We start from the raw sequence: 23,730 nt of genomic DNA on the forward strand, positions 1-23,730 counted from the left end.
TATCTTTGTCCTATACTAGACAGTGAGGAGAGATACTGGTAGCTTACAGTGAATGATATCAGTTTCATGAATTCATGATCTCTGAAGAAGATTTAGTTTGGGGACCAGGGACCAGGCTTGATCACTTAGAGCTTTTGTGTGGCAGAAGTTTTATTACAGTGAAAAAGGACAGAGAAAGCTTCTGATGTAGACATCGGAAGGAGGACAGAGAGTGCCCCATCACTAGTCTTAGCAAGGGAACTGTATACTTTTTGAGCTGGTTATTAACAGTAAATCAAAAGAATGTCTCAAGGTTGTAAAGGTTTTACCAGACCCACTCCCACAAGATAACAAGATTAGTCATAAGGTTTTGTTAAGGAGAGACATGTCCTTAGCAAGGTACATTTTTTTTAAGTCACTCAGTCATGTCCGACTCTTTGCAACCCCATGGACTGTAGCCCACCAGGCTCCTCCATCCATGGGATTCTCCAGGCAAGAATACTGGAGTGGGTTGCCATTTCCTTCTCCAGGGGATCTTCCCGACCCAGGATCAAACCCAGGTCTCCCGCATTAGAGGCAGACGCTTTAACCTCTGAGCCACCAGGGAAGCCCTACATTTTTTGTTATATTACCATATGTTACCATTAGTACAGAACTTAAGGAAGAACATACTCTTGAGCAGGATGAGTTGTTTTGTTGTGTAATCATTAGCTCTGGGCTTAAAGCTAGACTTAAAGATTGTTGCCATAACAACTCAGGAAAAATGCCTTAATGTGACTAAGACCAAATCCCTTACATAGTATTATGTGGTAACATACAGTGGAACTGACAAGTAGATTCAATGGATTAGATCTGATAGAGTGTCTGAAATTTGGAAAACTCAGCAGTCGCCACAGGACTGGAAAAGGTCAGTTTTCATTCCAATCCCAAAGAAAAGCAATGCCAAAGAATGCTCAAATTACTACACAATTGCACTCATCTCACACGCTAGTAAACTAATGCTCAAAATTCTCCAAGCCAGGCTTTAGCAGTATGTGAATTGTGAACTTCCAGATGTTCAAGCTAGTTTTAGAAAAGACAGAGGAACTAGAGATCAAATTGCCAACATCCAATGGGTCATGGAAAAAGCAAGAGAGTTCCAGCAAAACCCTATTTCTGCTTTATTGATTATGCCAAAGCCTTTGACTGTGTGGATCACAATAAACTGTGGAAAATTCTTCAAGAGATGGGAATACCAGCCCAACTGACCTGCCTCTTGAGAAACCTATATGCAGGTCAGGAAGCAACAGTTAGAACTGGACATGGAACAACAGACTGGTTCCAAATAGGAAAGGAGTACGTCAAGGCTGTATATTGTCACCCTGCTTATTTAACTTATATGCAGAGTACACCATGGGAAACGCTGGGCTGGAGGAAGCACAAGCTGGAATCAAGATTGCTGGGAGAAATATCAGTAACCTCAGTTATGCAGATGACACCACGCTTATGGCAGAAAGTGAAGAGGAGCTAAAAAGCCTCTTGATGAAAGTGAAAGAGGAGAGTGAAAAAGTTGGCTTAAAGCTCAACATTCAGAAAACGAAGATCATGGCATCTGGTCCCATCACTTCATGGCAAATAGATGGGGAAGCAATGGAAACAGTGACAGACTTTATTTTGGGGGGCTTCAAAATCACTGCAGATGGTGATTGCAGCCATGAAATTAAAAGATGCTTACACCTTGGAAGGAAAATAATGACCAACCTAGATGGCCTATTGAAAAGCAGAGATATTACTTTGCCAACAAAGGTCCATCTAGTCAAGGCTATGGTTTTTCCAGTAGTCATGTATGGATGTGAGAGTTGGATGGTGAAGAAAGCTGAGCACTGAAGAACTGATGCTTTTGAACTGTGGTGTTGGAGAAGACTCTTGAGAGTGCCTTGGACTGCAAGGAGATCCAACCAGTCCATCCTAAAGGAGATCAGTCTTGGGCATTCATTGGAAGGACTGATGCTGAAGCTGAAAGTCCAATACTTTGGCCACCTCATGCGAAGAGTTGACTCATTGGAAAAGACCCTGTTGCTGGGAGGGGTTGGGAGCAGGAGGAGAAGGGGATGACAGAGGATGAGATGGCTGGATGGCATCACTGACTCGATGGACATGAGTTTGAGTGAACTGTGGGAGTTGGTGATGGACAGGGAGGCCTGGCATGCTGTGATTCATAACGGTCGCAAAGAATCGGACACGACTGAGCAACTGAACTGACTGACTGACTGACTTGACTGTCTGAAAAACTATGGATGGAGGTTCATGGCATTGTATAGAAGATGGTGATCAAAACCATTCCCAAGAAAAAGAAATCCCAAAAGGCAAAATGGCCTTACAAATAGTTGAGAAAAGAAGAGAAGCGAAAGGCAAAGGAGAAAAGGAAAGATACACCCATCTGAATGCAGAGTTCCAAAGAATAGCAAGGAGAAATAAGAAAACCTTCTTAAGTGATCAGTGCAAAGAAATAGAGGAAAACAATGGAATGGGAAAGACTAGAGATCTCTTCAAGAAAATCTGAAATGCCAAGGGAACATTTCATGCAAAGATGGGTACAATAATGAACAGAAAAGGTATGGCCCTACAGAAGCAGAAGATATTAAGAAGAGGTGGCAAGAATACACAGAAGAACTATACAAAAAAAAGATCTAAATGACCCAGATAAGCACAATGGCATGATTACTCACCTAGAGCCAGGCATCCTGGAGTGCGAAGTCAAATCGGCCTTAGGAAGCATCACTACGAACAAAGCTAGTAGAGGTGATGGAATTCCAGTTGAGCTATTTCAAGTCCTAAAAGATGATGCTGTGACAATGCTGCACTCAGTATGCCAGGAAATTTGGAAAACTCAGCAGTGGCCACAAGACTGGAAAAGGTCAGTTTTCATTCCAAACCCAAAGAAAGACAATGCCCAAGAATGCTCAAACTACTGCACAATTGCACTCATCTCACATTCTCGTAAAGAAATGCTCAAAATTCTCCAAGCCAGGCTTCAACAATACATGAACCGTAAACTTCAAGATGTTCAAGCTGGATTTAGAAAAGGCAGAGGAACCAGAGATCAAATTTTCAACATCCATTGGATCATCAAGAAAGCAAGAGAGTTCTAGAAAAATATCTACTTTTGCTTTATTGACTATGCCAAAGCCTTTGACTATGTGGATCACAACAGTGGAAAATTCTGAAAGAGATGGAAATACCAGACCACCTGACCTGCCTCCTGAGAAATCCGTATGCAGGTCAAGAAGTGACAGTTAGAACTGGACATGGGACAATGGTCTGGTTCCAAATTGGGAAAGGAGTATGTCAAGGCTGTATATTGTCATTCTGCTTATTTAACCTATATACACACAGTACATCATGTAAAATGCCAGGCTGGATGAAGCACAAGCTGGAATTAAGATTGCCAGGAGAAATATCAATATCTCAGATATGCAAATGATACCACCCTTATGGTAGAAAACGAAAAGGAACTAAAGAGCTTCTTGATGGAAGTGAAAGAGGAGAGTGAAAAGGCTGACTTAAAACTCAGCATCCAGAACACTAAGATCATGGCATCTGGTCCTATCACTTCATTGCAAATAGATGGTGAAACAGTGGAAACACTGAGAGACTAGACTTTATTTTCTTGGGCTCCAAAATCACTGCAGATGGTGACTGCAGCCATGAAAATTAGAAAAGATGCTTGCTTCTTGGAAGAAAAGCTATGACCAACCTAGACAACATATTAAAAAGCAGAGACATTGCTTTGCTGACACAGTTCATCTAGTCAAAGCTATGGTTTTTCCTATAGTCGTGTATGGATGTGAGAGTAGGACCATAAAGAAAGCTGGGCATCAAAGAATTGATGCTTTTGAGCTGTGGTGTTGGAGGAGACTCTTGAGAGTCCCTTGGACTCCAAGGTCAATCCAGTCAGTCCTGAAGGAAATCAGTTCTGAATGTTCATTAGAAGGACTGATGCAGAATGTGTAGCTCCAATACTTTGGCCACTTGATGCTAAAAACTGACTCATTAGAAAAGACCCTGATGCTGGGAAAGATTGAAGGTGGCAGGAGAAGGGGTTGACAGAGGGTGAGATGGCTGGATGGCTTGCTTGCTGCACTCAGGCTTTCTCTAGTTGCGGCAAGTGGGAGCTACTCTCCGATTGTGGTACATGGCTTCTCACTACGGTGGCTTCTCGTTGTGGAGCACATGCTCCAGGATGCACAGGCTTTAGTAGTTGTAGCATGTGGGCTAAGTAGTTGTGGGTCAAGGGCTGTGGAGCACAGGCTCAGTAGCTGTGATGCACAGACTTAGTTGTCCAAGGCCTGTGGGATCCTCCTGGATCAGGGATCAAACCTGCGTCTCCTGCATTGGCAGACAGATTCTTTACCTGTGAACCATGGCCCTGGATTTTGTATTTCTTACATGAATTTTCTCTTACGTCTTGTGTGTATTGGGGTGTTTCATTTGTTTCTTACTAATTAGTAAGAACTCTTATGAAAGGTATTACCTCTTTGTTATATGTGTGGGAAAAATTTTTTTCAACTTTGTTTTCGTAATTTTACTTTGTTTATAGTAACTTCTGTGGCACTGAGACTTAAAAGTTTTATTTTGTAAAATCTGTCAGTTTTTGACTCCTGGTTTTGATTTGCTCTTGGGAAGACCACCTTAACCTGAAGTATAAAGATAGGTCAGTCAGCTGATGTTTTAATTTATGATTTTTTAAAATGAGGTATTAGACCCAGAACAACTGGCTGGAGATAACTTTTCTAATTGAAGTGTTGATTCCTTTTTGCCTTTCTGGAGTCTTCTACAAATGTTTATAGGTACTTGGGTTGCTTCCACCTGTAGATGATTGTGAATAATAACACTGTTATGAACATCAGTGTACATGTATCTGTGTTTCTATATACTTTCAGTTCTTTTGGGTGTATTTCTGAAAGTGGAATTTCTGGATCCTATAATTCTATTATTAATTTTTGGGGGAACCACCATACTGTTCTCTGTAAATGTAAAACTACATCATTTTACATTGCCACAGCAGTGCACAAGGGTCCTGGTTTTTTTCACATCCTTTGTAACGCTTGATATTTACTGTGTTTACATGGTAATCATTCCAGTGGATGTGAACCAATATCTCATTGGGGTTTTGACGTGGTTTTAGTGTTATTGAACATCTTTTTCATGTGTTTATTGGCCATTCATGTGTCTTCTTTGGAGAAATGTGTGTTCAAGTCCTTTTCCCATTGATGAATCAGGTTGTTTTTTATCTGTGAGTTTAGAAGTTCTCTCTATTCTGAATATAAATATATATTAATATTATCATAAAGTATGATTTCCAGATAGATCTCCCATTTTGTGGGTTGTCTTTTTACTCTGTTGTTACTGCCATTTGATGTACAGAAGTTTTAGTTTTTTTTTAATAGAAAAAAATTTTTTTTGGTAATTCCATGTGGCATGCAGGATCTTAGTTCCGTGACCAGGGATTGAACTCGTTCATGCCCACTGCAGTGGATCCATGGAGTCTCAACCACTGGACCATCAGGGAAGCCCCCAGAAATTTTCATTTTGATGAAGTCCAGTTTATCTATGTTTCTATTTGATGTCATATCCAAGAAAATACTCCCATATCCAATGTCCTGAACAGTTTCCTTTATGCTAAGAGTTTTATAGTTTCAGTTTATGCTTTTAGGCCTTTAATCCATTTTGAGCTAACTTTTGTGTAAGAGTATTAGGTAAGCATCCTTCTTCATTCTTTTGCATGTCGGTATTCAGTTTTTCCAGCATCATTTGTTGAGAAAGCTGTGAAGCTTTCCCCATTGAAAGGACTTAGCAGCCATTTGCAAATCATTTGACCATATATGTGTGGCTTTATTTCTGGGTGCTATTCTATTCCATTGGTCTCCATGTTTGTCTTTATGCTAGTACCATATGTGTTGATTATTATAGCTTTGTAGTAAGTTTTGAAATCAGGGAGTTTGATCCCTCCAAATACGTTGAAGATTGTTTTGACTCTTGTTGTATATACATTTTCAGTTCAGTTCAGTCACTCAGTCGTGTCCGACTCTTTGTGATCCCATGAATCACAGCATGCCAGGCCTCCCTGTCCATCACTAACTCCCAGAGTCCACCCAAACCCATGTCCATTGTGTCGGTGATGCCATCCAGCCATCTCATCCTCTGTCGTCCCCTTCTCCTTCTGCCCCCAATCCCTCCCAGCAACAGGGTCTTTTCAAATGAGTCAGCTCTCCGCATGAGGTGGCCAAAGAATTGGACTTTCAACTTCAACATCAGTCCCTCCAATGAACACCCAGGACTGATCTCCTTTAGGGTGGACTGGTTGGATCTCCTTGCAGTCCAAGGGACTCTCAAGAGTCTTCTCCAACACCACAGTTGCACAAATGTGCAACTTTTTAATGTGCTGTCTAGGTTGGTCATAAGTTTCCTTCCAAGGAACAAGTGTCTGCAGTCACTTGTTTCATGGCTGCAGTCACCATCCACAATGATTTTGGAGCCCAGAAAAATAAAGTCAGCTACTGTTTTCACTGTTTCCCCATCTATTTGCCATGAAGTGATGGGACCAGATGCCATGATCTTAGTTTTCTGAATGTTGAGCTTTAAGCCAACTTTTTCACTCTCCTCTTTCACTTTCATCAAGAGGCTCTTTCGTTCTTCTTCACTTTCTGCCATAAGGGTGGGGTCCTCTGCATATCTGAGGTTATTGATATTTCTCCCAGGAATCTTGATTCCAGCTTGTGCTTCCTCCAGCCCAGCGTTTACCATGATTTACTCTGCATATAAGTTAAATAAGCAGGGTGGCAATATACAGCCTTGACGTATTCCTTTCCCTATTTGGAACCAGTCTGTTGTTCCATGTCCAGTTCTAACTGTTGCTTCCTGACCTGCATACAGGTTTCTCAGGAGGCATGTCAGGTGGTCTGGTATTCCCATCTCTTGAAGAATTTTCCACAGTTTATTGTGATCCACACAGTCAAAGGCTTTGGTATAGTCAATAAAGCAAAAGTAGATGTTTTTCTGAAACTCTCTTGCTTTTCCCATGATCCAGTGGATGTTGGCAATTTGATCTCTGGTTCGTATACATTTTAGGATAAGTTTTTTTTAATTTCTGCAAGAAATGTCACTGTGGTTTTGATAAGATTGCATTGATCTGTAGATTGCTTTAGGTAGTATTGACATCTTAATAATATTAAGTCTTCTAATCCATGAACATGGGTTGTATTTCCATTTATTAATATCTTCTTTAATTTCTTTTAGCCATGTTTTATAATTTCCATTTTACAAATCTTTTGTCTCCTTGGTTAAGTGCTAAGTTTTTTCTCTTCTTGAAGCTATTGTAAATAGAATTATTTCCTTAATTTCTTTTGTTTATTACCTCTAATCATTTTTATGTTTATTACCTCTAATCATTTTTATGTTTATGTATGTGTTGATCTTTAGAGTTTCTTACATGCAAGATCATATAATCTGTAAACACAGAGTATTTTGTTCCAATTTCAATGCTTTTATGTTTATTTTTCTTGTATAATTGCTCTGGCTAGAACTTCTAGCTGTGTTGAGTAGAAGTGGTCAAAGTGGTCATCCTTGTCTTATTCCTTTCTCTAGAAGAAAAGCTGTCCATCGTTCATCATTGAGTTTGATGTTTACTGTGTGTTTTTCATATATGATTTTTGCTATGATGATGTAGGTAATTTATATTCTTAGATTGTTGAGTTTCATTTTTTAGTCATCAGGAAAGGGTACTGAATTTTGCGAAGGACTTTTTCTGTATTAATTGACATGACCATGTAGTTTTCCTCTTTCATTTTGTTAATGTGGTATATTATTTTGATAGATTCTTGTATGTTGAACCATCCTTGCATCCCAGGAACCATGTTTGAATTTATATCAGCTTAATTTCATTAACATTCAGAACTGTGCTCCTTTATAGCTCTGCCCTCACATACTTTTAAGTCATTGATGTCATAAAATTATATCTTCATGTGTTGTTTGTTCAAAAGCATAGTCTAATAATTTAAAGAATGTAGTAGTTTCTTAAATCATGTATAAAACAAATGGCATATTATAAACCAGAGTTACAGTAATAGTAGATTTTATAATTATCTATGGACTCAAAGAGTCAGACACGACTGAGCGACTGAACTGAACTGAACTGATGGATTTACTTTTACCAGTTATTTTTAGTTTTTCTTACAGGGCTGGTTTTACTTATAGTGGTAATGATTTTCCTCAGCTGTTGTTTACCTTTGTTATTGTTGTTGTTCAGTCACCAAGTCATGTCCAACTCTTTGTGACCCCATTGACTGTGACATAGCACGCTATTTTATTGATAAATTCTTGTATGTTGAACCATCCTTTCATCCCATGAACCATGTGGTTAGGATATATAACAATATAAACCATTTGGGGTATTTTATTGAGAATTTTTCCTGTGTCCTCCACTATCTCCCAGAGTTTGTTCAAATTCCTGTCCCGTGAGTAGGTGATGCTCTCTAATCATCTCATTCTCTACTGCTTCCTTTTCATTTTGCCTTCAGTCTTTCTCCTCATTTAGGATCTTTTCCGAAAGAGTTGACTCTTAACATCCAGTGGCCAAAGTACTGGAACTTCAGCCTCAGTCCTTCCAATGAGTATTTGGGGCTGATCTCCTTCAGAATGGACAGGTTGGATCACCTTGCAGTCCAAGGCACTCTCAAGAGTCTTCACCAGCACCACAGTTCAAAAGCATTAATTCTTTGGCGCTCAGCCTTCTTTATGGTCCAGCTCTCACATCCATACATAACTGTTGGAAAAACCGTAACTTTGACTATGTGGACCTTTGTCGGCAAAGTGATGTCTCTGTTTTTTAATGTGCCATCTAGATTTGTTTATCTTAGAATGTCTTGATTTTGTTCTCATTTTTGAAGGATAGTATGGCCAGATATAGAATTCCTTGTTGACAGATTTTTTCCTTTGAATATACCAATTCAGTGTTTTTTGGCCAGCATGGTTTTTGATAAGAAATCTTCTCATAATCTTATTAAGGATTTTTTGTGTGTGATGAGTCACTTTTTTCTTTGTGCTTTGTCTTTGGACAATTTAATTATAACATTTCTTGATATAGGTCTCATTCAGTTTACTGTACGCTTAGTTCCTTGGGTTTCTTGGTATTTATATTCATGTCTTTCATCAAATTTGGACTTCTTTGGTGATTATTTATTTAAGTAATATCTTTGCCCTTTTCTTTCTCTTCTTCTCTGAGATACCAGCAATGTGTATATTAGTCCCTTTCTTGGTGTCCCATAGGTCGCTTAGGTTCTGTTTACTTTTTTTAAGTTTTTCTTCTTTCTGTTCCTCAGATTTGGTCCTTTTTATGGTCATATTTTCAAGTTTACTAATTGTTTCTTCTGCCTTCTCAAATCAGCTTTTGAATCTCTCTAATAAAATTTTCATTTCAGTTATTGTACATTTTCAGCTCCAGAATTTCCTTTTGGTTCATTTGTCTTTTATTGATGTTTTCATCTTGTCACAAATCATTTTCTTGATTTTGTTAAAGATTTTCTTTCTGTCTGTCTGTCTGTCTCTCTTTCCTTTTTCACCAAGCTGTGCAGCATGTGGGAATCTTAGTTCCCTGACCAGGGCTTGAACCTGTGCTCCCTTCATTGAAAGTGCAGCTCTTAACTGTTGAACTGCCAGGCAGGTCCCTGAGGACCTTGAAGATAGTTGTTTTAATGTCTTTGCTTATTGAGTTTGCCATCTGCTTTTTTTTTTTTTTCAGGGACAGGTTCTGTTGATTAGTTCTTGTTTTTTTCCTTTGAATTGGCCGTTCTTTCCTGTTTCTTTGAATGTCATGTGATTTTTTTATTGTTGTTGTTGAAAACTTGACATTTGGATATTATAAGATGCAAAGTTTGAAAATCAGGTTCTCCTCCTTTCCCAGCATTTGCTGGATTTTTTTCCCCTTTGTTTGCTTAATTTTTAAAATTGTTGCAATATGTCCCCATTCCAGGTCTTTCCAGTTCTTTTCTGAGCCTTTGTCTTTCTGTGGTCATGTTTGTGACTTTAAATTTCCTGGTACATGTTATTACTTTTTAATATCTTAGTCCTTAAATATTTATTTCCCATAAGGAGGAAATAGGAAAAATGAAGGGAAGAAATAGAACAAAATAGGTGCTAGCTCTTTTAATCTCCTGCATGTTGTTTTAGCTGAATGGGGAGACTGTTGCAACATGGTGATGGTTGTTACAGCAATGGCTGCCTGTCTCCAAGTCTCCTTTTCCATAATCAGAGACAGCAATCAGTGATCACAGAATACAGATTCCCAGTATTTGAAAGACACCCTTATTGCTCATCGTGCTGATTGTAAGCCTGTGCAAACTGTTCTAAGAACTTGGACTTGGCTACTTGTCTCAGAGCTGGGTATAGGTAACTGCTACCATCCAAACTGCCTTAATTGACCTAAGTTCCTGTTGAACCTTTTGGCTAGAAGTTACAAGCCTTGACTAGACTCCAGAACTCCAAAGTTCATCGGATTCTGCCAGTGTTGTTGTCTAGAGGAGAACGTGGCAGGTCGTTCCTACTCTGCAATTTTCCTGAGGTCACTTAGTGTATATTTCATATTTTATGGTACAAAGATCCTTGATTTATTCTTGCTGATTTTTTTAGTACTTTTATAAATGTAAAAATTTCTCAGGGAGTGGGGAAGGATTGGAAGTTTGAGATTAGCAGATGCAAACTATTGTATATAGGATGGATAAAGAACAGTCTCCTGCTGTATAGCCAGGGAACTATATTCAGTATCCTGTAATAAACCATAATGGAAAAGAGTATGAAAAAGAATATATACACAACATGTATAACTGAATCACTTTGCTGTACACTAGAAATTAACACAACATTGTAAATCAACTATACTTCAATAAAATTTAGGATTCTATATTGTTAAATACTGTTGAAAATGTAGTAATTGCTATATATTATACTATAAAGGAAGGCTGTAGGTTAATAATTTGATAGTTTTTTATTTAAAAATTTTTTATTTTCAGAATTTTTACCCAGTTAAATAATACCATAATGAGTTGTTTTGTTAATAATTATCATGGATGAGAAGATTGTTGGTAAAGATTTAATTAATTTTATGGCTACTCTAATTAATACCAAATTGCTTTCTCAATTGTTTTTCATTTTGTCTTTTTTAACTGAATTAATTTTATTGATATGTTACTGCACAATATTGTATTAATTTTAGATGTACAACATAATGATCTCATATATGTATATATTGCAAAATGGTGAACAGTAAGTTTAGTTAACATCCATCACCACACGTAGTTACACTTTTTTTTCTTGTGATGAGAACTTGTAAGATCTACTATCTTAGCAACTTTCAAATATACAGTACACTATTGTTATTAGTTATTACCTATAGTCATCATGCTGTACCTTGCATCCCCAAGACTTTTTTTCTTTTTTATAACTGGAAACTTGTACCTTTTTATCACCTGCAATCATTTCATGCTCCTGGCTCTAGTAACCACCAACCTGTTGTCTGTGTCTATGCGTGTGTTGGTTTGTTTTAAAATTTAGATTCCCCACATAAGTGAAGTCATACACTATTTGTCTTTGTCTCATTTCACTTAGCATAATGCCCTCAAGGCTCACTAATGCTGTCACAGATAGCAGGATTTCTTTCTTTTTCTTTTATAACTGAAAAATATCCCACTGTGTGTTTGTGACACATTTTCTTTATCCATTCATCTGTTGATGTGCACTTAGGTTGTTTCCCTGTCTTCGTTATTTCAAATAATGCTTCAGTGAACGTGGGGGTGCGTGTATCTTTTTGAGGTAGTGATTTTGTTTCCTAGGCACAAACACCCAGAAGTGGAATTACTAGACTCTGTGTTCTATTTTTAATTTTTTGAGGTATATTCATACTGTTTTCCATAGTGACTGCACTAATTTACATTTCCTCAGCACTCCATATCTTTCCCAACACTTGTCTCTTCTCCTTTGGTAATAGCCATTCTCAGATTTGTGAAGTTATACTTCATTGTGGTTTTGACATACATTTCCCTGATGATGGTGCATGTTGAGCTCCTTTTCATGTACCTGTTGGTTGCTTGTAGTCTTTGGAGAAACTTCTGTTCAGTTTCTCTGCCCATTTTTTAATGAAATTGTTCTATTTTTTTAGTTGAGTTGTATGGATTCTTTATATATCATGTATTTTGAATATTAACTTCCTTATGAGATAGATGACTTAAAACTATTTTCTCCTGCTCCATAAGTTGCCTTTTCATTTTGCTGATAATTTTCTTTACTGTACAGCTTTGTGGTTCCACTTATTTTCTTTTGTTGTTTTTGTTTTGGTGTTTAATCTAAAAAAAAATCACTGCCCAAACCAGCTTACTCTCGTGTTTTTTCCTAGAAATTTTATGGTTTCAGGTCATATATGTAAGTCTTTAATCTATTTTGTGTTCATTTTTGTATATGGTATAAAATATTGGTCCAGTTTTATTCTTTGGTATGTGGTTGTCAAGTTTTTCCAGCATCAGTTATTGAAGAGACTATCCTTTACCCATGGTGTATTCTTAGCTCCTTTGTCATACATGAGTTGACCATGCATGCATGGATTTATTTCTGGCTCTCTATTCTGTTTCAGTCATTTTTATGTCTATTTTTCTATATTGTTTTGATTACTATGGCTTTGTAATTTAGTTTGAAATCACGAAGGGATTGAAATCAATCCCTCTGGCTTTGTTTTTCCTTCTCAATAGTTCAGTTCAGTTCAGTCGCTCAGTTGTGTCCGACTCTTTGCCACCTCATGAATCGCAGCACGCCAGGCCTCCCTGTCCATCACCGTCTCCCGGAGCTCACTCAGACTCAATGTACACTGAGTCCATGATACCATCCAGCCATCTCATCCTCGGTCGTCCCCTTCTCCTCTTGCCCCCAATCCCTCCCAGCATCAGAGTCTTTTCCAATGAGTCAACTCTTCACATGAGGTGGCCAAAGTACTGGAGCTTCAGCTTTAGCATCATTCCTTCCAAAGAAATCCCAGGGCTGATCTCCTTCAGAATGGACTGGTTGGATCTGCTTGCAGTCCAAGGCACTCTCAAGAGTTTTCTCCAACACCACAGTTCAGAAGCATCAATTCTTTGGCGCTCAGCCTTCTTCACAGTCCAACTCTCACATCCATACGTGACCACAGGAAAAACCATAGCCTTGACTAGATGGACCTTAGTCGGCAAAGTAATGTCTATGCTTTTGAATATACTATCTAGGTTGGTCATAACTTTTCTTCCAAGGAGTAAGCGTCTTTTAATTTCATGGCTGCAGTCACCATCCACAGTGATTTTGGAGCCCACAAAAATAAAGTCTGACACTGTTTTTACTGTTTCCCCATCTATTTGCCATGAAGTGATGGGACCAGATGCCATGATCTTCGTTTTCTGAATGTTGAGCTTTAAGCCAACCTTTTCACTCTCCTCTTTCACTTTCATCAAGAGGCTTTTTAGCTCCTCTTCACTTTCTGCCATAAGGGTGGTGTCATCTGCATATCTGAGGTTATTGATATTTCTCCCGGCAATCTTGATTCCAGCTTGTGCTTCTTCCAGCCCAGCATTTCTCATGATGTACTCTACATATAAGCAGAGTGACAATATATAGCCTTGACATACTCCTTTTCCTATTTGGAACCAGTCTGTTGTTCCATGTCCAGTTCTAACTGTTGCTTCCTGGCCTGCATACAGATTTCTCAGGAGGCAGGTCAGGTGGTCTGGTATTCCCATCTCTTGAAGAATTTTCCACAGTTTATTGTGATCCACACAGTCAAAGGCTTTGGCATAGTCAATAAAGCAGAAATGGATGTTTTTCTGGAACTCTCTTGCTTTTTCCATGATCCAGTGGATGTTGGCAATTTGATGTCTGGTTCCTCTGCCTTTTCTAAAACCAGCTTGAATGTCAGGAAGTTCACAGTTTACATATTGCTGAAGCCTGGCTTGGAGAATTTTGAGCATTACTTTACTAGCGTGTGAGATGAGTGCAATTGTGCGGTAGTTTGAGCATTCTTTGGCATTGCCTTTCTTTGGAATTGGAATGAAAACTGACCTTTTCCAGTCTGAGTTTTCCAAATTTGCTGGCATATTGAGTGCAGCACTTTCACAGCATCATCTTTCAAGATTCGGAATAGCTCAACTGCAATTCCATCACCTCCACTAGCTTTGTTGGTAGTGATGTTTTCTAAGGCCCACGTGACTTCACATTCCAAGATGTCTGGCTCTAGATTAGTGATCACATCATCATGATTATCTGGGTCGTGAAGATCTTTTTTTGTATAGTTCTTCTGTGTATTCTTGCCACCTCTTCTTAATATCTTCTGCTTCTGTTAGGTCCATACCATTTCTGTCCTTTATCAAGCCCATCTTTGCATGAAATGTTCCCTTGGTATCTCTAATTTTTGGTATCTCTAATTTTCTTGAAGAGATCTCTAGTCTTTCCCATTCTGTTGTTTTCCTCTATTTCTTTGCATTGATCGCTGAAGAAGGCTTTCTTATCTCTTCTTGCTATTCTTTGGAACTCTGCATTCAGATGCTTATATCTTTCCTTTTCTCCTTTGCTTTTCGCCTCTCTTCTCTTCACAGCTATTTGTAAGGCCTCCCCAGACAGCCATTTTGCGTTTTTGCATTTCTTTTCCATGGGGATGGTCTTCATCCCTGTCTCCTGTACAATGTCACGAACCTCATTCCATAATTCATCAGGCACTCTTATCTATCAGATCTAGGCCCTTAAATCTATTTCTCACTTCCACTGTATAATCAAAAGGGATTTGATATAGGTCATACCTGAATGGTATAGTGGTTTTCCCTACTTTCTTCAATTTCAGTCTGAATTTTGCAATAAGAAGTTCATGATCTGAGCCACAGTCAGCTCCTGGTCTTGTTTTTGTTGACTGTATAGAGCTTCTCCATCTTTGGCTGCAAAGAATATAATCAATCTGATTTTGGTGTTGACCATCTGGTGATGTCCACGTGTAGAGTCTTCTCTTGTGTTGTTGGAAGAGGGTGTTTGCTATGACCAGTGCATTTTCTTGGCAAAACTGTATTAGTCTTTGCCCTGCTTCATTCCGCATTCCAAGGCCAAATTTGCCTGTTACTCCAGGTGTTTCTTGACTTCCTGCTTTTGCATTCCAGTCCCCTATAATGAAAAGGACATATTTTTTGGGTGTTAGTTCTAAAAGATCTTGTAGGTTTTCATAAAACCGTTCAACTTCAGTTTCTTCAGCATTACTGGTTGGGGCATAGACTTGGATTACCGTGATATTGAATGGTTTGCTTTGGAGACGAACAGAGATCATTCTGTCATTTTTGAGACTGCATCCAAGTACTGCATTTCGGACTCTTTTGTTGACCATGATGGCTACTCCATTTCTTCTGAGGGATTCCTGCCCGCAGTAGTAGATGTAATAATCATCTGAGTTAAATTCACCGATTCCAGTCCGTTTTAGTTCGCTGATTCCTAGAATGTCGACGTTCACCCTTGCCATCTCTCGTTTGACCACTTCCAATATGCCTTGATTCATGGACCTGACATTCCAGGTTCCTATGCGATATTGCTCTTTACAGCATCGAATCTTGCTTCTATCACCAGTCACATCCACAACTGGGTATTCTTTTTGCTTTGGTTCCATCCCTTGATTCTTTCTGGAGTTATTTCTCCACTGATCTCCAGTAGCATATTGGGCACCTAATGACCTGGGGAGTTCCTCTTTTGGTATCCTATCATTTTGCCTTTTCATACTGTTCATGGGGTTCTCAAGGCAAGAATACTGAAGTGGTTTGCTATTCCCTTCTCCAGTGGACCACATTCTGTCAGACCTCTCTACCATGACCCGCCCGTCTTAGGTTGCCCCGCAGGCATGGCTTGGTTTCATTGAGTTAGACAAGGCTGTGGTCCTAGTGTGATTAGATTGACTAGTTTTCTGTGAGTGTGGTTTCAGTGTGTCTGCCCTCTGATGCCCTCTTGCAACACCTACCATCTTACTTGGGTTTCTCTTACCTTGGGCATGGGGTATCTCTTCAGGGCTGCTCCAGCAAAGCACAGCCACTGCTCCTTACCTTGGACAAGGGGTATCTCCTCACCGCTGCTGTTCCTGACCTTCAACGTGGGATAGCTCTTCTATTTGGGATCTTTAGTGGTTGCATGCAAACTTTAAGATTGTTCTCTTTCTGTGAAAAAGGCCATTGATATGTCAATAGAGATTGCTTTGACTCTGCAGGTTGCTTTGCATTGGATGAACATTTTAACAATATTACTTTTTCCCATCTCTAAGTACAGAATATCATTCCATTTATTTGTGTTTTCTTCAGTTTCTTTCATCAATGTCTTATAGTTTTCAGTGTACAGCTCTTTTTCCTTCTAGATTATATCTAACTATAATTTTATTCTTTTTGCTATAGTTTTAAATGGGATTTTTTTCCTCAATTTCTCTTTCAGATAGTTCATTATTTGTGTTTATAAATGCAACTGATTGTAGTATAGTGAGTTTGTATCCTGAAACTTTAGTGAATTCATTTATTAGTTCTTATAGTTCTTTTTTTTATTGGTTGGATTTTTTAAGATTTTCTTTCTATAAGATCATATCATCTGCAAATGATGACAGTTTTATGTCTTCCTTTCTGATACTGACTTCTTTTATTTATTTCTTTTTCATATTTAATTTTTTTTAGCCAGTATTTCTAGTACTGCGTTGAATAAGAATGATCAGAATGGGTACCCTTCTTCATTTTAGAGGAGAAGCTTTTAATCTTTCAGTGTTTCATATGATGTTGGCATCATTTGTGATACTGACCTTTATTGTGTTGAATTATGTTCCTTCTATACCCAGGTTTTTTTAAATTTATTTTTTAATTGAACGATAATTGCTTTACAGAATTGTGTTGGTTTTTGCCAAACATTGACATGAATCAGCCATATATACCCAGGTTTTTGAGTTTTATAGTGAAAGGATGTTGAATTTTGTTAGATGCTTTTTCTGTACCTTTTGAGGGATCAAATGATTTTTATCTTTCATTTTACCTATGTGCTTTATCACATTGATTGATTCGTGTATGATGTACCATTCTTGCATCTCTGAATAAGTCCCATTTGATCATGGTGTATGATTCTTTTAATGTGATGTGGAATTTGGTTTCCTAATAATTTGATGAGAATTTTTGCATCCCTATGCATCAGGGGTATTTGATTTATATTTTTCTTTTACTGTACTGTCCTTATCTAGCTTTGGTATTAGTGATGGCCTTCTAAACTGAGTTTAGAAGTGTACTTTCCTCGTAAACTTTTTGAAAGAGTTAGGGAAAGATTGGCATTAATTCTTATTTGATAGAATTGCCAGTGAAACCATTTAGTCCTAAACTTTTCTGTATTGGAAGGTTTTTGATTACTAATTCAATCTCCATATTTGTTATTGATCTGTTCAGATTTTCTTTTTCTTCATAATACATTTTGGTAGGTTGTATGTTTCTAATTATTTGTCCCTCTTCTAGGTTATATGATTTGTTGATGTATAACTTTTTATAATCATCACTTATAATACTTTGTATTTTTGTACTACTAGTTGTAATGATTTGTTTATTGGGTTGGCCAGAAAATTCATGTTTTTCCATAAGATGGTACTGAAAAAAAACCTGAACAAACTTTTTTTGGCCAGCTCAGTACAAGTCTTCTGTCTTTTTGCCCAGCCAGTAGGTTTTTTTATCCCCTCCATATAACTGGCTCTTCAGTTCAGTTCAGCCGCTCACTTGTGTCCGACTTTTTGTGACCCCATGGACTGCAGCACACCAGGCTTCCCTGTTCATCACCAACTCCAAGAACTTACTCAAACTGATGTCCATTGAGTTAATGATGCCATGCAACTATCTCATCCTCTGTCGTCCCCTTCTCCTTCCACCTTCAATCTTTCCCAGCATCAGGGTCTTCAAATCAGTCAGTTCTTCGCATCAGATGGCCAAAGTATTGGAGTTTCAGCTTCAGCATCAATCCTTCCAATGAATATTCAATACTGATTTCCTTTAGGATGGACTGGCTCTTAGGTTATCCATATTGTTGGACTTCCCTGGTGGCTCAGATGGTAAAGCATCTGCCTACAATGCAGGAGACTTGGGTTCGATCCCTGGGTCAGGAAGATTCCCTGGAGAAGGAAATGGCAACCCACTCCAGTACTCTTGCCTGGAAAATCCCATGGATGGAGGAACTTGGTGCAGGCTACTGTCCATGGGGTCGTAAAGAGTCAGGCACAACTGAATGACTTCACTTGGCATATAATTATTCATATTAGTCTTTAGATCTGTTTTTCTTTGAGTCTTTTTTTTTTCCTCTTGGTTTGTCAGTTTTGTTTGCTTAAAAAAAATAAGCTCTTAGTTTTGATCTTTTCTATTTTCTTTCATATTTCTTTTTTATTTACTTTTTCTCTGATCTTTATTGTTTCTTTCCTTCTGCTAACTTTGGGCTTAATTTGTATTTTTTTTCTGGTTCCAAGAGGTGTAAAGTGAGGCTTTTCATTGGAGTTCTTTCTTGTTTTTTTAATGTAGCTTTTATTGCTATTAACTTCCCTTGTAGAACATTTCATGGATTTTGAAGTTTTTGCTTATGTATTCATTTGTTTCAAGATACTTCTTGATCTTCCTTTTGGTTTCTTCTTTAGCCAGTTGATTTTCAGGAGCACATTGTTTAGTCTTCCTATGTTTTTGAACTTTTCAGACTTCTTTCTGTTATTGATTTCTTGTTTTATGCTCTTGTGATTGGGAAAGATTTGTGTGTGTGTGTCTTAAGTTTGCTAAGATTTGCTTTGTGACCTATCTTAAAACATCCTGGGGAATGTTCTGTGTTCATGTTTTATAAAAACATGTTAGTTCTATTTGATCAAGTTTATGGTTCAGTCCAATATTCCTTATTGACTTTTTTTATTTTTGGTCTGGATGATCTAATTACTGAAAGTGGGGCAGGTATTAATGTCCCATACTATTATTGTATTATGTTTTCATAATAGTGATATTATGTTCATCATCCAAAACTTGCTTTTAATACATTTTAAATATTTAACCAGTAGCTTATATTTTAAACTGTTTTCTCTATAGGTAGAATTTGTTACCACACCCTGAGTTTTATTTTGTATGTAACTTCTGATACGTGAACTATGCTTAAAACATATTAATGATTACTTTTGACTTATTTTTTGATTACACATAAGTGTGATTATCATTTTCTTGTGTCTACGGAATGTTTACTTTTTAGACCCCTTTGATATATTTAGCACTTGTATTTTTCTTTGTTCACTTTGCATGTGTGCAATTTTGGAAGAATAAAATATTTCTTGTTTTTTTCTTTCAAAGGAACATGGAGAATTTAAAGATAGAATAGGAATGAGAACTTATTTTTCAAATCATAGTTTAATAATCTTTCTACTGTTCAGACCACATACTCTGCTGTATAAGACTTTATTTGTGATCTGTTATTTTTATCTTGAATATATGCCAACTGGCTTCTAAATTTATTTTTGCTTAGAAGAATTGAGTGTAATATCATTTTGTTTTGCAGCAGTTCACAATCAAGTAAGACAGACAATTATGCAAAGCAGACTTCTTACACTAAAGAAAAACGAAGAGATGACGATGGCATTTCTTTTATGTCTGATACTCAGCCTAAAGGTTTGTGAACTGCAGAAAACTGTTGCCATTTGAATTTTCGTCTATTGTAGTTTTAGTAGTATTTGAGTTATAACTATATCTATCCATGAAAGTAAAGAGAGATATTTTAGCAACACAAAGAAAATTGCTAAATTTACTATTTGTATCCTATAATGTACATCTCTTGATTTATTTACTAAATCTGGAAGTTAAATTTGAATATTATTTCTTGTCATTTTTTTGTTTGGCTGGCATACAGCTATAAAGTTATAATGTTAATTTGTCTATTTCTAAATATTACTTTCATGAAAGTGAAAATGTTCATCACTGAGTCATATCTGACTCTTTGAGACCTCACGGACTGTAGCTGGCCAGGCTCCTCAGTCCATGGAATTCTCCAGGTGAGAATACTGGAGTGGGTTGCCATGCCCTTCTCTAGGGGATCTTCCTGACCCAGGGATCGAACCTGGATCTCCTGCATTAGTAGACACATTCTTTACTGTCTGAGCCATGGATGTGTCTAATTATTGATATTATTGCTAATTCTATTATTATTATTGGCTTTCCACTGTCTATACTCCTAGTATGAAAAATATTGTTTTTTAAAAAATTTATTTATTTTTAATGTGAGGACATTTGCTTTCTATTGTGTTGGTTTCTGCCATACATCAACATGAATCAGCCATGGATACATTCTTTATTCATTAGAATTTTTCTCAACTCTAGGAGGATTCCAATATAAGTCACTTTTAGCAAATTTAAAGTTAAATACATCCCAGACTTCTAACTATTCATTGTAGGCTTCCTTGCCTGTAGGATTAATGAGCTGACTTCTTTTTGTCTCTTTTTAAAAAGACTTTTAAATAATTTAATATAAAAATTTTCACCAAAACCAATTTATATACTAGTCAGGTGTGAAACTTAACACTTTCCAGGGTCTCTTCGATTATTGATAGCTTCAAACTAGTTGAAATATTTGTTTTCTGAATGATTTTATAAATTATTCACAAGAAAAGGTGGTCCTTTAATGATATTATGTAAAAATTTTTTGTATTTCATTTGGAACACAGTTGTTTTCACATTTTAAATACTCTTTTTCATGGAAGAGAACACTTGCAAGGAAACTAATTTCTTTGATGTATATAAGAAACCAGCTGTAACTCTTAAGAGGGCAGTCTCTAGAGAAAGTATTATGACTGTAGATGTAATCTTTCAATTGATTACTAAATACTATCTTCATGTAATGGAGGACTTTTTTTTTTTTTTTTACAAATTGTCCTTTTCTTAGAAATAATTATCCTTACTTACAGTATAAAAATAAAAGTGGATTTGTATTTGTGCAAGTGGGCTTAATTCAGATACTATCAAAAGCTTTCCTTGGTAGAGTAGGAATAGTTAAATAAAAAGCTTTCTAATTTATGTCCTTCAATATTCCTTCAAAGTAACAGAATTCTAGACTTACAGCAGGGAAAAATGAATGATAAAAAAAAGCACTATATAGTTTCTTAGTATCCCTGAAGGTTCTCCTCTTAGGTAAAGTGTTTTTAAGAAAGTTAGCTACTGAAACATTATTAAAACTCACAGTATTTTCATCCTATAGATAATTGTGTCTAATACCAATTGTTTAACAAAAGCCTATAAATTACTGGGTGTTCTGAATTAAATCCCAGGTATACCACTGAAAAAAGTTTTTTCTTCCAGTTTTTTATAATTGACAGCACTGTATAAGTTTAAGGTGAATAGTGTAATGATTTCACTTATATATATCATGAAATGATTATCACAGTCAGTTTAGTCAACATCCATTTACTCATATAGATGCATGTGTTTGTTTCTGGGCTTTTTATTCCATTCCATTTACCTCATGATGAGAACTCAGGATTTACTCTAACAACTTTCATATATAACATACAGCAGTGTTAATTTTATTTGTCATGTTATACATTATGTCCCTAGAACTTATTTATTTTATAATAGGAATTTTGTACATGTTGACTGCCTTCATTCAATTCTTCCTCCCCCTGTCTCTGATAACCACAAATCTTGTCTCATTTTCTGATTTTGTTTTTGAATTATAATCAACCTATACAACACTGTATTAGTTTCTGTTACACAGCATAGTGATTCAGTATTTCTGTACATTTCAAATAATCACCATGATAAGTCTAGTTATGATCTATCATATACAAACATTGTGGTTTAGTCACTAAGTTGTGTCTGACTCTTGCGACCTCATGGTCTGCAGCCTGCCATGCTCCTCTCCCATGGGATTCTCCAGGCAAGAATACTGGAGTGGGTTGCCATTTCTTTCTCCAGTGGCTCTTCCTGACCCAGGAATCGAACCCAGGTCTCCTGCATTGCAGGCAGTTTCTTTACCAACTGAGCTATTCCCCACACTAGGTATACCTTTATTTTGTAGTGCCTTAAGTTTGCCTTGTAAAACTTGCTTTTATGAATATAATACATTGGAAATATTTAACATTCTTTTGTTTATAGGAATTTGTTAGCTGTTTAATTTTATATGGTAATGATATTTGCAAGTTAAATATATATATATATATTTTTTTCAAGTAGAGTCCTGTTTTTTTAAAATAATGTCTGACTCTATCTAATACATTTATTCCAGTTTCCCGTGAGATTGTCTTGACTGATTTGCAGTTAGTGAACTGCTTGGAGGAAAACTACTATATTATAGAGTTTTTCCAAGCCTTAGTTCTTTCATCAGTTTTTTAAAAATTTTATATTTTATATTAGAGTATAGTTGATTAACCATATTGTGTTAGTTTCAGGTGTACAACAAAGCAGTTCAGTTATAAATATACATGTGTCTAAATGTACATGTGTTTTTTCAATTTTCCCAATTAGGTTGTTACAGAATATTGAACATAGTTCCCTGTGCTATACAGCAGTCCTTGGTTATCCACTTTAAATACAGAAGTGTGTACATGTCAGCTCCAAATTCTATTACGCTTTCCTCCTACCCTTACCCCTTGGTAACCATGGTTCTCTAAGTCTGTGAGTCTGTTTCTATTTTGTAAGTAAGTTCATTTGTATCATTTTTTATAAGACTTTGCATATAAGCAATATAATATGATATTTCTCTCTGTCTGTCTGGTTTACTTCACTCAGTATGATAATCACCAGGTCCATCCATGTTCCTGTGAATCGCATTATGTTGTTCTTTTTAATAGCTGAGTAATATTCCATGATGTTCAAGCTGGTTTTAGAAAAGGCAGAGGAACTAGAGATCAAATTGCCAACATCTGCTGGATCATGGAAAAAGAAAGAGAGTTCCAGAAAAACATCTATTTCTGCTTTATTGACTATGCCAAAGTCTATGACTGTGTGGATCACAATAAACTGTAGAAACTTCTGAAAGAGATAGGAATACCAGACCACCTGCCCTGCCTCTTGAGAAACCTATATGCAGGTCAGGAAGCAACAGTTAGAACTGGACATGGAACAACAGACTGTTTCCAAGTAGGAAAAGGAGTACGTCAAGGCTGTATATTGTCACCCTGCTCATTTAACTTCTATGCAGAGTACATCATGAGAAACCCTGGGCTAGAAGAAGCACAAGCTGAAATCAAGATTCCCGGGAGAAATATCAATAATGTCAAAAATGCAGATGACACCACCCTTATGGCAGAAAGCGAAGAAGAACTAAAGAGCCTCTTGATGAAAGTGAAAGAGGAGAGTGAAAAATTTGGCTTAAAACTCAGCATTCGGAAAACGAAGATCATGGCATCTAGTCCCATCACTTCATGGCAAATAGATGGGGAAATAGCGGAAACTGTAGCTGCCTTTATTTTTCTGGGCTCCAAAACCATTGCAGATGGTGATTGCAGCCATGAAATTAAAAGACTCTTGCTCCTTGAAAGGAAAGTTATGACCAACCTAGACAGCATATTAAGAAGCAGAGACATTACTTTGCCAACAAAGGTCCATCTAGTCAAGGCTATGGTTTTTTCCTGTAGTCATGTATGGATGTGAGAGTTGGAGTATAAAGAAAGCTGAGCATTGAAGAATTGATGCTTTTGAACTGTGGTGTTGGAGAAGACTCTTGAGAGTC

At 37.1% G+C, this 23,730-nt stretch overlaps 1 protein-coding gene across 8 annotated transcripts in view; it reads left to right on the forward strand.

The window, feature by feature from the left end:
• Positions 1–23,730, forward strand: part of SENP7 (SUMO specific peptidase 7) — a 146,120-nt gene that overhangs the window by 67,463 nt on the left and 54,927 nt on the right. For 5 of the 8 annotated variants that reach the window (XM_040225759.1, XM_040225761.1, XM_040225758.1 and 2 more), the window contains one exon: positions 19,570–19,679. In XM_040225759.1, the coding sequence (XP_040081693.1) occupies positions 19,570–19,679 (110 nt within the window). Of the gene's footprint in view, positions 1–19,569; positions 19,688–23,730 lie in introns of those variants that run through there. The other 3 variants (XM_040225760.1, XM_040225765.1, XM_040225766.1) reach the window with 2 other exon arrangements.

Source organism: Oryx dammah, unplaced genomic scaffold (assembly GCF_014754425.2).
Source record: "Oryx dammah isolate SB20612 unplaced genomic scaffold, SCBI_Odam_1.1 HiC_scaffold_2, whole genome shotgun sequence".
Taxonomy (NCBI): Eukaryota; Metazoa; Chordata; class Mammalia; order Artiodactyla; family Bovidae; genus Oryx; species Oryx dammah.